This window comes from Nelumbo lutea, chromosome 1 (assembly GCF_056320005.1).
Source record: "Nelumbo lutea isolate HS-2025 chromosome 1, American lotus-T2T, whole genome shotgun sequence".
In the NCBI taxonomy this organism is placed as follows: domain Eukaryota; kingdom Viridiplantae; phylum Streptophyta; class Magnoliopsida; order Proteales; family Nelumbonaceae; genus Nelumbo; species Nelumbo lutea.
Genome location: NC_142684.1, coordinates 103,230,450 through 103,246,061, shown reverse-complemented (window position 1 = coordinate 103,246,061; position 15,612 = coordinate 103,230,450). Strand labels below are relative to the sequence as shown.

The following is a 15,612-nucleotide window of genomic DNA, read 5'->3' as shown; positions in this document are numbered from 1 at the left end:
TACTCATTCTCACCCAATTAATGCTCCTTACGTGACTTACACCCACTGCTCGCTACACCTCAATTTCCTCTTCTACCCTTTCTCTTTTCCTGTTTTTTCAACCTAAACCCCTCCCCCCCCCCCCACCCATCTTTCCAGGCTTCCAGCTATCAGACTATGCTCGGATAAGGGCATTCTGGTGATTCTACCAAGCCAAATCAAACATAGAGTCTCCACCGTTAACCAGAGTGGATGGACTATTGGTTATTGGAGTGGTTGAGTTTGTAAATTTGGCCAGACAATTCCTCTCTTTCTCTAAGGCCATTTGTTATCGTAATAACCTTAATCGGAGTCGTTATATACTTGTATTAGCAGAAAAGTAAAGGGTGTATTTGTCATTTGGCACCCAACAAGCCTCGCACTGTAGACCATACCATTTCCTCTTCCAGCCCCACCACTCGTGAGAACCGTCCAGAAAATTTTTATTTCTAATTGAACTGGAAGATCAACGGTCTGGATGCAAGTGATGGAGAACTGCAGCTGTTGGTTTGTTTCCCTCGGAACATTGATAAATGGGGGTATAATAATGGCAACTGCCCGAATTTCAGAAAAAAATTTTCTGCGAGAAAAAAAAAGGCTGGTTTTCTGTTTTCATTTTATTTATTTATTTATTTTATTTTTGTTTCTGGTTTTATTTTCTGTTTTTGAGTTTAACAGAGAACAGCCTAGGAAGAAGCTTTTGTTGCTTTCTGCTAGATGGAGGGGCCTTAGCTCTGCTTCTTTTCTGCCTCCGTTTTCGTCTCTCGTGTATTTTCTGTGAATCGAAAGCTTAATTCATCCTCGTCTCTGCAAGACTGCAACTGTGATCCACACAAAATCCGTGTAAGTGTCTGAATCTTCAGTGTCCGGCCCATATTTTCTTTTTTAAGTTTTTCCGCTTCTATTTTGAGCTTGTTCTGGTTGAGTTCGAGTAATCCATGGTATGTTTGGTCCTTTGCGGTTTGTATTTTTTCTTCTCCGAGACTGTTTGGTTTTTGTGATTTCTTGTCTGCCAGTGTCATTGTGGATGTGGAAAAACTGGTTTTCGGTTTTTTTTCTTGCTTTTTCTCCGTTTTAATATAAATATAGTTTGAGTTCATATTGATCCCTTAATTGTATGTCTTTTCCAGCTTCATTAGTTTATTTCTACGATCATCTTTCCTCGTTTGAGGTGGAACCGCCAATTGGTTAGTCTTCCGACCTTCTGTTCTTCAGATATTTTATCTCCCACTCGTCCCCCCAGTGCTACCATTTCTCTATGAACGTGCCATTTCTCTCTTGTGATGGTGCCATACAAAGATCTTTCTATTCTATAAATTTCTTAATCTTTCAATCTCTTAAATCTGCATTGCTCTCTCTCTCTCTCTCTCTCTGTGGGTGGAGTTAAAAACTTGTATAGCATTACATCTCTCTGCCTCTCTGCCTCTCTGGCGGTTTTATTCTTTGTGATCTCTTGTTCTCCAAGCTGAGCATATTAGAGAGCTTAACTTTCTCGGGGTGGCCGGAACCTCATCAGGTTTCCTCCACACATGTGCAGGGGTTCAATGTTTATATTAGCTGTCTTTATGTATTAAAATTTTCCTAATCATCAAGTTTATATTCGTCAGTATTTAAGCTTTACTCTGTCTCTAAATTCCGTTTAAATCCTCAACCTTTCGGATTCTTCTCGAGTTTTAATTCTAACTACATATTTACGTGCTTATTTATAATTTATAATGCTAGTGATGTTTTCCTGACAATTGGCTTATAAAGAAGTGGGATCTTTCAGCATCTGTGATTGGTTTTTATCGGCCTCCGCAGTCGGTAGTATCTAATTATTCGACTTGATGTTAGGTCTCATTTTCAGTTTTGAAATGACTAGATTTTTGGCTTTCTCGAATAGCAGGAATGCAACTTTTCTGAGAATTTTAAGTTTTATCTAAAGGAGGATGGTTTGAATGCCAGCAGGTTGGGAGGAAAACTTTTAAGTTCTGGAAACCTAATGTCTCCACCACTGCTCGGTGTTGGGGAGGGACAGAGCAATGTCTCAGTTGTTTCATCGCCCTCTGTTGATTGTAGCTGCCAGAATGGCTCAGGATTGAAAGAGCGTAATTACATGGGATTATCTGACTGTTCTTCGGTGGACAGTTCTGCAATCTCTGGCTTAGCTGAAGAAAATAAAAGCAGTCTGAATCTGAAAGCCACAGAGCTTAGACTTGGGCTTCCTGGATCTCAATCTCCTGAAAGGGATCCTGAACTGTGCCTTCTGAACCCTGGAAAACTAGATGAGAAGCCCTTGTTTCCTCTACTCCCTTCAAAGGATGGTATCTACTCATCTTCACAGAAAGCTGTTGTCACAGGCAACAAAAGAGGTTTCTCGGATGCCATGGACAACTTCTCGGAGGTGAAAAGTGCTGTGTTTACAGAAGGTAATTGGATGTTTCCCTCTGTTGGATCTGATTCAGAAACTTCTCAATCCAAGCCCCAAGGGAAATTTCATGTTAGCCCTGGGGTAAATGCAATTCTACCAGTGAGGCCTTCACTGAATTCAGGAGTAAAATCTGCTTCCGCGAAAGAACACTCTGGACCTCAGCCTGGCATGAAGAAAGATATTGTGCCCCTGAAGCCTCGTGCTTCCAATGAGACCGACCATAACACGATAGGTGCTAGTAACAACAATACCAGTGCACCTGCTGCTAAGTAAGTAAATTACTTGAAGAGGGGTTTCATGAAATGGTTTTGAGTTTACCATGGGAACAGTCACTGATCTTCCATTCACGGCAGGGCACAGGTTGTGGGTTGGCCACCAATTAGATCATTCAGGAAGAACACACTGGCTACCACTTCAAAGAACAATGATGAAGTCGATGGGAAACCAGGTCCAGGTGCACTCTTTGTCAAGGTCAGCATGGATGGTGCTCCATATCTTAGGAAGGTGGATCTTAGAACTTACTCTGCTTATCAGGAGCTGTCTTCTGCTCTTGAGAAGATGTTCAGCTGTTTTACCATAGGTGAGCTAGTTCAGAGTCTTAATCTTGTGTAGTTTCTTTCATTTGAATTGTGACCATGTGGATGTATGCTCAGACAGTTTGTTTAAGAGACAAATATGTTAGTATAGATCCAGTTACTGCAGTCTTTGCATGATTTCAGGTCAATGTGGCTCCCATGGAGCACCAGGGAGGGAAATGCTGAGTGAGAGTAAGCTGAGGGACCTTCTACATGGATCAGAATATGTTCTTACCTACGAGGACAAGGATGGTGACTGGATGCTTGTGGGAGATGTTCCCTGGGAGTAAGCACTAATCCAACCTAATCTTTTTAATTTACCTCCATAGAACCAATATAAATTATGGACACCGACTGATCATCAAATAAAAAAAAAAAATTATTTAAACTCCCTGTCATCCTGCAAACATACTATTTAGGTATCCATGGGGGAATTATTTATGATTATTTGCAGTCGATATGTTGGTTATTTTTTAGCAGTATTTAAAATGCATTTCTAGAGGTTATTACAGAAGAGGAGAAATTTGCATTTTTATTATTAACTGTACATGCATGCACGGAAAAAAGTAGTACTACAGGCAGAAACGCCTGGATAATTCCATAATCCACATAAGTTACTTGCAATACCTAGATTTCGTCCATAATTCAAGGTGGATCTTGATGCCTTGTATTTTACCATGACAATGGCATTTATAAATAGTGTATATGATTTATAGGAAGTACATATGTGTATCTTATACACATATATGCATGTTGGGGGATGTATTGGGTTGGAGCTGTAGCTCTATCATGATCAACCAGACCTATTTGGTTGTTTCATGGTGCCTATCAAATTATGTTATCGTACCAATATTTATATGATATGCAGAGATCACGTGTTTTCTTTATTTATTATCTTGTACAAAATTTTATTCTTTCCAGGAAAAAAGGAAAATGTGCTTGCTACATTCTACTGACATTTGTACTTGCAATAAAATTTAGAATTTTTGTCTCTTATGCTGACACTATGACTCCCATCTGTTACGTATATTTGTGTCCGTGAATGTAAATTGGTAGCTGAACTAGCTTAAATATGAAGCTGGGGCCAAGGTTCCAAATATTGCCATATTGATCCACGCTGGTACATTGGATGGGACGCTGACCATGTGGTGTATTGGGTGTTTTGACCACATGGACCTCTTTTTTATTTGCATGTTTTTTCCAAAACCTGACCAGAGGGGTCAGTCTTAGGCTTCTCTACCTGCTGAAAGAGGTCAAAATACGAAAGCCTCAATATTTGGTGTATCAGTGACCCACCAATATGATACTATGACTCCCATCTGTTACGTATATTTGTGTCCGCGAATGTAAATTGGTAGCTGAACTAGCTTAGATATGAAGCTGGGACCAAGGTTCCAAATATTGTCATATTGATCCACGCTGGTACATTGGATGGGGCGTGGACCATGTGGTGTATTGGGTGTTTTGACCACATGGACCTCTTTTTTATTTACATGTTTTTTCCAAAACTTGACTAGAGGGGTCCGTCTTAGGCTTCTCTACCTGGTGAAAGAGGTCAAAATACAAAAGCCTCAATATTTGGTGTATCTGTGACCCACCAATATGATACTATTCGGTTGATATGTGCCAGTATGTGATGAAATTTTGAACCTTGGCTGAGACACGGAAGATTTATACAAGTTTGCTTTGGATAAGCCGATAAGTCAACCTAAAAAAATCCAATTCCATGAATCACATGTAAAAATTAAATACATAGTCTGCATGGCCTTGTTGTTCTTGTTTCTATTTCTTAAAGTTTCCATAAAACAACTCTTCTTTTTGAGAAAAAGAGTAATTGATTTCATATAGCATAGAAAAGAAAGTACGTGAGAAAATGTACAAGAGGACTATTGATAAAAAAATGTACAAGAGGACAAACCACACACAAGTTGCGAAGGTATTTTTGCTAATCACTATACAAGTTTTGCTTGTGTGCACCAGATTTAGCCAAGCTATTTGCTAAAGAGTTTTAACTCTAGGAATTTGTCACGTGTCTAATAAGTGGGATCGTTGATGGGTCCATAGGGTCAAAGTAATTAGAGAGGTTGGTGTTAGTAGTGGTCATGGGAGAGAAAATAGAGGGGTGATAGTTAAGTATTTGCATTGATTTGGTCAAGAGTCCATGTAATGCGTCTAATTTAGTCCATTTTACGGAGAGACTGGTTGCACTGAATTTGGACACGTGGCTTGTGGGTGAGGCTAAATCTTTCTTTAGGAGTTGGCTGTAAAGTTGTTTTTCTCTTTGGAAGTGTTCATCTCCCTCGAAGTAGATGGAATTCATGTTACACCCAATTGGAATCGTAACATTTGTTTTGATACGTGCCTTGGGAGAATTCAACCCTAAAAGCTATAGGGCCTTTTAGAGGTGAGTTCTCCCAAGGCACGTGATGAGGGCGGATTTGGCCCTCCAATAACATTGTGACACATGGCATCTCAGAACAGCTAGATGACACCTAGACACCACCTAAGTGATGATTTGGAGTCCTAGATCGCGGCTCGTCCTTACCTTGACTTGGCAACCTGTCTTTACCCTGACTTGGCGACCTGCCTTTACCACCGACTTGGCGACCTGCCTTTATGTCGACCTAGTGACCTCGACCACAACTTAGGTCGGCTTGCAACACCTCATCCAAGGTCAGCCTGTAGCACCACATCACCGACTGAAGTGACCTCGACGCGAGGAGCGACCTCCCTCGAGGGCTTGCCGACTTATTGGGGACTAGGCGGTGACCTGCGAGATGTGCTCGTCGACAAATTCGACATGCATATCTCGACGCTCCCAGGTTTCTGGCAAGTTGGCCCACGCACCGAATGTTCCGGAGGATGGTCAACGTGCATGGCAGTTGCCTCCGAGGACCTCGGATCGGTTAGGCACGACCTCCCGGAAATCTCGGATGTGTTGTGTGAGGCCCACACCAAACAATGCCTATATAAAGGCACCAACCCGAATGACACAGGAGAGGCGATTAAGTACATTCTAGCTCATACTTTCTGATTTTTAGCTCGCAATCTACTACAAGAGTACTAACTTAAGCATCAGAGTGACCTGGCCGGGTTAGCCACCCCGGGTCCTTCGAAGAGCTACCCAGCTCGGCACCCAAGCAGCCTCCTAATTCAATCAAGTTAGTTCGGCATCCAAGCCTTTATTCAGCAGAAATACTCCACCTCGACCTCTGAGTCATCAGACACCAGGAAGTAGTCACAACAACAGGATGCTACCAAAAAACCCTTCATCAATTGGCGCCATCTGTGGGAAACGCTACAAGAAGCTAAGTTCTCACCTTCTAAAAGGCCAAGTCCTCATCTTCCAGAAAACTAAAGATCTCACCTTTTAGAAATTAAAATTCTCACTTTCTAAATTCCATTTTCTATGAACTCAAAGGCACATTTGAGCAACATCAACACCTAGAACGAATACCGATTACTGGGGGGCAAAAACATCTATGATGAACTTGGAGAACTCCCCTGTGACAATCAGACAAGTTCAAGCCAAACTCAGCATCCCTAGTGCCCCAAATAAATACCCCGCTACTGCATGTGAACGCCCCTCTCCCTGTGGTAGAGCCATCAGCAGTTCCTGTCGGGATCAAATCACGGCAATTCCACGAGATGAAGCATGTATTTCCAGATGTGAGCATGGGAGCAGCTCGACGTATTCATGTCGATGCAGTATAAGTAGTAGCAGAACAACCTTAACAACTAGCAGTTCAACGACAGGCACCTCGGAGTAAGGCTGTCCTCGAAGGTCGAGCCAATCATGGTTCTCGTAGGAAGTTGATGGCCAACAGACTAAGCAGCTCTACCGACTTTATTTCAACTCGGATAAGCCTCATCAGTCCTCTTTGTGAGGTATCCCCTACAGATTGAACCCTTTGCAGCTCCCGTGGGAGTTAGCGACCTACGAACTATGCAAACGCCCTTGCGGGTCGAGCCCCTCAAGGCTCCCAAGCGAGATGACACCTAGACACCACCTAAGTGATGATTTGGAGTCCTAGATCACGGCTTGTCTTTACCCCGACCTGGCGACCTGCCTTTATGCCGACCTAGCGACCTCGACCACAACTTAGGTCGGCTTGCAGCACCTCATCCAGGGTCAGCCTGTAGCACCTCGTCATCGGCCGAAGTGACCTCGACGCGAGGAGCGACCTCCCTCGAGGGCTTGCTGGCCTGACTGGGGACCAGGCGATAACCTGCGAGATGTGTTCACTGACAAAATGCATATCTCGATGCTCCCAGGTTTCACTGAAGTTGGCCCATGTATCGAATGTTCCGGAGGATGGTCAACGTGCATGGCGGTTACCTCTGAGGATCTTGAACCGGTTAGGAGTGACCTCCTGGAAATCTCGAATGCAATGCGTGAGGCCCTCGCCAAACAATGCCTATATAAAGGCACCAACCCCAATGACACTGGAAAGAGGCGATTAAGTACATTCTAGCTCTCATACTTTCTGATTTTTAGCTCGCAATCTACTACAAGAGTACTAACTTAAGCATCGGAGCGACTTGGCCTGGTTAGCCACCCCGGGTCCTCTGACACAGTTTCTTGGCTAGTCTCTTTGAAGAGTTATCCAGCTCGGCACCCGAGCAGCCTCCTAATTCAATCCAGTTAGTTCGGCATCCAAGCCTTCATTCAGCAGAAATACTCCAGCTCAACCTCGGAGTCATCAAACACTAGGAAGTAGTCACAACAAAAGGGTGCTGCCAAAAAACCCTTCATCAGCATGTATCAAATGGTATCAGAGCCTACACTATGCCTCCTAGGTGCAATTCTGCAGCATAGGTGGTGATGTCGGTATTGCAGTGTTCGGCCAGGACTAGGTGGACTAGTGCAAAGCCAGCTTGTGTGGGCGTCGGGACTGCGGGGCGTGGTGGATTGTTACGATCCATTTGTTCCACGTTAGTAGTATGGGATGCTAATGTGAGGTATCCCACATCGGTAGTATGGGATGCTGTTGTGGGATATATATGTGCTTGGGTTTCCTCCCTCTAACAGCTAGCTTTTAGGGGTAAGTTCTCCAAAGGCATGTATCAGAATCTAGATTAATTTGACATTCAATGAGTCCAGTAGATCTCTTGACTCATCTAGGTAATGTGCATGCCTCCACGACCCACCTTCCTTCCCCCCATCCACTTTATCGTATTACTAGAATCACCTTTGATGACTAGCAAAGACAGGCCTTGCTCTCTTGCAGTACAGAGTCCAGTTAGCACAGCTGTATTTCAGCCTTGCTCTCTTGCAGTACGGAGTCCAGTTAATACAGCCAGTAAACACACCTCCAATCCTGGCTACACCAGGATTAACAAGGGCATCTCCATCAAAGTTCAGAGTCAACTTCTCTTCTCTTAAAAGAGGAAAGCTTGTTACTTTTAGAGAAATGGGAGAATATAACAAGATTTCCACCATATTTTATTGAAGATCATTCAAAGATGTAAACCTTTAGACACCTCCAAGTTCAGCACCCACAGATTGCACAAGTAGTCAAGTAGGATATATGAGAGATCAAATCACCCATAGATCTAGCTCTATTGTCAAAAATCTGGTTGTTTCTTTCTTCCCACACCCCCCACATTACTGCTTTAAGTCACCACTGTCACTAGTAAACTTTCCCCCTTTTTCCTAGTCCTCTTCCTTGCCATTGCCAAAGAAGTCTTCAATGTGTTCAGGAGTGACCCAGATGTATCCAACAAGCAACGTTTAAAGTATCGATACGCCCAATATGCATGAACAGGCGTACCGAGTGTTTCGATACTTCATAAATGTTTCAGGGCGTCCGTTTTAGGCTTGCCTACCCCCTGAAAGTCCCCAAATTCCGAAACACCCCTTATTTGGGGTTTCGGAAAGCTATCGATACGATACAATATGTCTGATATGGGGTGTATTGTATTGAAATTTTGAACCTTGCCAGCAAGGTTTAAGAAATAGACCCAAATCTCCCTTGTTTAGGTGCTCTGTTAGTTCACCATGCCAAGAAATAGACCCACATCCTACCTCTGTTTTTCTTCTGTAGCAAATTGCAAGTGCTTATCTTTTTAAAACAAGCTTCCCACACAATAAAAGGAAACTCTAAGAGGGATATGGGAAATCCAAATCCTCTTGAAAGGGAACCTAGAGGTAGAGGCTTCCGTCACTAGGGCCTTACCGGCAGGATGAAGCTTCCAAATTCTTTGGACAAAGATTGAGGGGGACAGATAGACCTCTCTTAAGGAGTGCAGCAAATTTCCAAGCTCAGTTATTTCAGGTGGGGAAGCAAGGAGACAGGAGGTAATGGTGACTTGGGTTTGGGAAAGGTTAAATATGCGGAGGTAAGAGTTAGCCAAAGTGTTTTCTCCCCACCAAAGGTCAGTCCAGAATTTGATTTTATCCCCACTTCCTACTTTGTATCTAATAGAAGAAATATAGGTATTCTAGATAGAAACTATATGTTTCCAAGGTTTGCTGGCTTTCACTCGATTCAAGTGAAACTTGCCATCCCAATCGTTGGCATCTTTTCCATATTTGCTGCTGATGACAGAAGTCCAGAGAGCACCTATTTCCATAAACAACTCTTAACTCCCCACTCCCAACACCAATCCCCGTCAGGTATATAAATCAACCTCCATCCCTAATCCACAATGGAGATGGGTTCCCCATCAGGGACCTGAATTCCCGAATTCTTTTTTTTTTTAATTAAAAGATTTATTTGAGAGAAAGGTTTACTTAAAAAAAGAGAAAAAATGCACTAATCTACATTGGTTTAGCACTTAACTAACATCTTTAATCACCAAGATAAAATAGAAATTTGAAATTTGTCCAATATATGTAGTGGCATTATTGTAACTATATAGAACTACTTTTGTTCCCCATCTCTTATATCCCAATTAGTCCCCATTCTTGTCCCCACCCTGCCATAGCAGTCTCCATCCCCGACCCCATCTGGTTGGGGAGGACAGGTACCCAGTGGTGATAGGGAAAATTGCTATCCCTATGTCCATTGTCCAGCCTCTTGGAAACCCTTCTAATAAAGGTACCTGGAGCATCTAGGAGGAAGCTGATTTTCCAGAATCACGAATACACAAGCACTACTTTTGATAAAACTTCAAAACAAATGAGCTTTTTGCTTTCTTCAAGTTATCTCTTCCTCCTAAAATGGGTAAGAGAAAGAAGGAAGTAAGTAACAGAGACAGAAGAGAATGTTTGAATGCTTTTTCTTATTCTTTAGGGATTTTCAGCAGTTATTTATAGACGATTCAGGAATGCCAGTGATTTAAAAGGCGCGCCTAGGCGCACAGGCGAGGTGCATTTTGAGGTACGTGCTTCGCCTAGGTCCTAGGTGCACCCCTTTCAAAAGGCGCATGCTTGGTGTGCCTAGGTGTGCGCCTGATGTGCCTTGCGCCTCAGCCCAGGCGTGTGCCTTTTTAAAGTTTTGCGTTTTTTGCTGTAACCACACCTCTTGAGGCAAGCCTGAACAAGTCTATGTTAAGGTCTGAAATTCTTATTTCTCACTTAAAAAATAATGATTTTATAACTTTCATTGTCTTTTAAGAAATAATGATTTTATAACTTTCATTGTCTTTTAAGAAATAATGATTTTATAACTTTCATTGTCTTTTAAGAAATAATGATTTTATAACTTTTATCGTCTTTTAAGAAGATATTTTATTGCAATGAATGAATGAACAACATTAGCAAATAGGGGGGTTCTCGGATGTGAGAAATAAGAATTTCAGACCCAACATAGACTTGTTCAGGTTTGCCTTGAGGGGTGTGGTACAAAGGCGGCTCATAAAATCAAGAATGCAATATGTTATACATCACATTAGCTACTTGAAGCAATGCAATTAAGGAGAAAAAGAGATTGTGGGTTTTCTATGCTTGAAAATGCTTTTTATGTTTGTTTTTATTTTTAAATTTTCATTTGAATACGCTTTACATGTTATGCTTATGTATTTTAATTTTGGATAATAGGTTTTTTTAAAACATTTATTTTAAAATTTAAGTTTATATTTTTTATTAACATTATGTTTAATATTTTTTTGAATTTTTTGCACTTTAAAAAAAAAAAAAGGCTTTTTAGCTTTTTTTATGTAATTTTGATTTTTTAGCTTTTTTTATGTAATTTTGCGCCTTTCTTAAAAAGGCACACACTTTGCCTTGCACCTCAGGCGCAAATTGGCTCTTGTGCGTTTTTTTGCACCTTGTGCTTTTAAAATACTGGGAATGCTCGTGTTAGCTATGCTGACATCGCCCTCAGGTGTAGAGAAACGTGATAGGAGGTGTCACGTGGGATACTTTCACCAGGTTGCTGGACTTGAGACCTGAAGCAAGAGATGGATGAACCAGGGCCCCAGGTGCCCCCTGCCTTGGTTCTCTGCTGAACCAGATCCTATCAACTTTACACAGGAACAAGTTACTTGGCCTGATGTTTTTTTCCACCCAATAACATGAACAAGTTTGGTATTTTATATGTTTTGGCCTTGAAGGTCTTGAATATACTATTGTTGCTAGCATTGTGGGCTTGGCTGTCATCAAGCCCATAAATCACCAAGTGACAAGACAGTACACCCTATAAACCCCTATATTCGCACAAAAACTCATGTTTTTGTTTTTCCCTTTTGACTTGAGGAATCTGTGGACAGACTTGTAATGCTAGCTTTACTATCTACTGTCTCATTCATATATGCTTTTGTTTTTCCCTTTTGACTTGAGGAATCTGTGGACAGACTTGTAATGCTAGCTTTACTATCTACTGTCTCATTCATACCTGTTGTTAAAGTAGATGAAGACCAAAATATTTGTTTTTTTTCAATGTTACTTGATGATTGAACTGCACTGTGCATAAACATTCTAAACATGCCTTTGGATTTGTGACAGGATGTTCATTGATTCTTGCAAACGGTTGAGGATTATGAAAAGCTCTGATGCCATTGGCTTAGGTGTGTATATTTTCCATTTGGAAAATGATTTCTGAGTTTCTGACCTTACGGAAGAATGGATTGCATACCCCACCTAATTGAAGACACGACTCGGAGTCCACTCACATTAAATGATTACATGTTGCCCATACGTTTTTATTCCCTTCTTTTCATGCTCAGGGAGGATATGGATGAAAATCCCATGCTTCTTGTCACCACGTCACAATGCTTCCAATCTCCATTATCCTATACTAGTTTGTTAGTAATAACTGACTAGAATAAAAATGAATTTTAAACCAGTCTGTGCACATAATATTGATCAGATGGATGACAGGGAGGTGAAATTATCATGCACATATTTTGCGTAGAAGATGCACATTTCTGGTTTCTAGGCACTCATTTTTGTACCGTCTTTGGGTGGAATCAACTAATGAATTAAGTGGGCAAGAACTTTTTATAGTAAATATCAGCCATTTGGGAGAAGTTAATTTATGGTTGCTATGTTCATGCATTTTTAATGCTGAAAATCTCCTTTGGCCCCAAACATGTTATATAGTTTCTTGTGCAAATTCCATTCCCTAGTTTATGCATTCTAGGTTGTCGTGTGAGACATTTACATTTATATGTCCTATTTCCTTGATTTAAAGGAACACTCCAGTGTTATCAAAGCATTGACTAATTGATTGACTTTGGGCCAGACCAATTGTATTAATAACTAGTTTGTCAATAATTACAATGCAGAAACTTGGGGTAATCAGGCTTCAAATGATCTTGGATCTGCTACCCACACATATATACGAAACATTGCAGCCACGCATTGGAGCATCTCCTGTACTTGTATATTGTCATTCATGGGGAAATGTTTCGAATGTATGGCTGTAGTGTTATTGTCGTAGCAGATCCAGACTTGCTTAAAATAGTTAGACCATCCAACCACAGTTATTTTAAGGCTTTATTTCTTTGTGGAATCAACAATTATCATCATCGAAGTCTAAGGCTACATGAATCCTGTTTTGCCATTCCATTCTGTTCAGTGCAATATCCATCGTTAAATTATGGACACCTAAATCATTTCCTATATGGGCATGCAGCCGCACATTGAGAACATCTTGAATTGAACATATATGTAGGGGTTCCCAATGTGCATCTGGATGCTGTGTGCACAGAGTTTTTGCTTATATGAGATTGGGTTGCAAACCAGTCTTGATATCGACTAGAGAGGCTAAATGGACTAGTTAGCACCTCATTGCGTTTATAACAGTGGAACTCTCTTAGTGACATCACCTGAGCAAATTTGAGTTTCTTCCAGAATAAATTTGTATCTTAGGTATCATTTTGTTTTTCACTGCAGCTCCAAGGGCCATGGAGAAATGCAGGAACAGGAACTAAATGGTGTCTGAACATGATAATTGCTTTCTGGTCAGCGACCCAAATGGAAAACACTCAAGATAAGCAGAGAAGAACCTGAAGGAGAAAAGAGAATAGCGGGATGTAGACTGGATGGCAAATCATGGATTAGATGCTTAGTCATTTCTATTTATATTTTGATTGCCTGGTAATTCATGTTGGTTTAGTTTATGTTGTGTGTATTATTATTTGTAGTTATAAAACCTCTAAGATAAGCAATGTCTTGGAGCACCGCTTAATTTAACTAGTGTTATGTAAGTTCCTGTTACCAATAGGGGACAAGTCTGTAAAGAGCTTGATGTGAACCTGTCTGTTTGCCTAAGTGTGCTTGTTCAAGGACCCGCTCTATGTTGTGAATTTATGATATTCCAAAATCCAAACTGCTATTGCTATTATCTACTTGACTGTTTGTCCATGTGTGGATGGTTTTTATTGTCTGATGTATTTGGTCTTGATTTATTACTTGTCCACTTGATGATCCTAAATGATCAAATATTTTATTTACTGTCTATGATCCTTGGGTTTATCCCTTAACAGATAACTTGGATTCCAACATTGTGGTGCTTGGTTTCTGATTCAAAAAAATAAAAAAGGTGGTGGTGTTCCTGAGCCACATTATAAATATTCATTATAGTCTTTCTGCTATTTATGATTGTGGTAGTGTTCGGAATCACCCAGAACCACAACCGATATTCTGTTTATGGTTTCTTTGGTTCCCTTGGCAGAAAATGTAAATCGTCTGTTCTAGTCTGCCCAATTGAAAAGGATAGTACCTATGAAAAATTATAAATAACAACGATCGGAGAACTTAAATTGTACCTACACATTTTGTGTTGTGCCTTTGGAGAATTCACCCTTAATAGTTAGCTATATTAGAGGGAGGGAACCTAAGCACATATATACCCTATAATAGCATCTCATACTATCCATGTGGGATATTTCACATTAGCATCCCATATTACTAACATAGTAACATGAGACAAATGGATCATAACATTTTGCATATGGAAGTTTGGTGTAGACTGGGGTGTTCCATTACCAACATAACCCTCTATACCTGTAAGCCATTATTCTTATTATTACAATCTCTTGGTTCAATACTCTTTTGAAGAATGCTGGCCTCATTGGAAACAAGATGACAAAAAAGTTAAACATTAATTCTTGTTTGCAATTTGCTAATACTATTATAAATATTAATATTAATATTTTCACACGTGCGTGCCGAGCTGAGCCAGGTGGGTCGGGTTGGGGCATGGGCACGGGTGCGGCTGCATGTACATATCCGTGATGCACTGAATCGTTTTGTTTTAACCTGATTAAACTCTTTCAATTGAAAATGTCTCTTCGAATTCGAATTTAATTTTTAAATTAAAGCATTCTCTTTTCGTGTCTCTTCTTCCTCCCTATGCCTCTTCAAATAGGTGCACTGTTCTAAAGAGGTTTCTGTCTGAACGGACACCTCTGTGTTCATTCGGGTTTGAGAACACTCTATAAGAGGAGTGTTGGTCGACCCAGTCTACACACCATTTTTTGACTCTTTGTCTTTTCTATAAATTTGAGCATCAATCTTCTGTGATTTGCGGAGGTCTGGAAGTGAGTGCACGCCTACAAGTAGCCTGTGGGTTGTTTTATCTTGACAACCGATTTGCAATCACCCAACTACACTGTAAGGGGTAGATGCGGTTTTAATGAATGACCAAGTAGCACGATTCAGCCCTCCTTCTCCCTATAATACCAGAAAAACTTATCACCAATCAACTGAGATCATAAAAATGATAACCAATTAGATGGTCATTTATCAAAATTCATGAGATTTTTTATTTGTCAAAACCCTTCTAATATCTTGTCTTTCCGGCAGCATGGATTTTTCCTATTAATATATCAAAGCATATAAAGAGTGTTTAGTGTTTGATTGATATTTTGGGATGTAAAACCATGCATATAACGAGAGGAAGGAAATGTAATTATAGGCCCACAATTTTGGGAATGACAAAATGAAAACTAGCATGCATTTTATGGATAAAAATTGAACATTGGTTCATTAATTATGTAAAAAACAAAAGGGTGAAATTGCAAGAAAAAGAATTATAAGACATCTAGGGGTGATGCTGAATATGCATCAAAGTTCAGGGGCGGGGGTTGAACTTTTGATTAGTCAAAGTTATTCCCGTATCATCATACCTTATGGCATCATATATTGCTATGGTACCGGAAAGGTATAATACATGGATTTGCGACGCTTCTGATCTCAACGAAAAACCAGTTTCGCCA

General features: G+C 40.7%; 1 protein-coding gene across 7 annotated transcripts; it reads left to right on the top strand.

Moving 5' to 3' along the window:
• Positions 1–344: 344 nt before the first annotated feature.
• On the top strand, positions 345–13,740 carry LOC148876503 (auxin-responsive protein IAA9-like). Of its 7 annotated transcripts, none has more exons than XM_088967026.1 (7): positions 575–861; positions 1,149–1,205; positions 1,966–2,697; positions 2,782–3,008; positions 3,148–3,289; positions 11,894–11,955; positions 13,286–13,740. In XM_088967026.1, the coding sequence occupies exons 3-7, from the start codon at positions 2,000–2,002 to the stop codon at positions 13,321–13,323; spliced, it is 1,167 nt and encodes a 388-aa protein (XP_088823152.1). In that variant the 5' UTR covers positions 575–861; positions 1,149–1,205; positions 1,966–1,999; the 3' UTR covers positions 13,324–13,740. The 7 variants fall into 7 exon arrangements, with proteins under 7 accessions (XP_088823150.1, XP_088823151.1, XP_088823152.1 ...); XM_088967027.1 differs by having other exon boundaries at positions 579–861; positions 1,963–2,697; XM_088967030.1 differs by lacking the exon at positions 575–861 and adding an exon at positions 1,741–1,821 and having other exon boundaries at positions 1,188–1,534; positions 1,963–2,697.
• Positions 13,741–15,612: the final 1,872 nt, after the last annotated feature.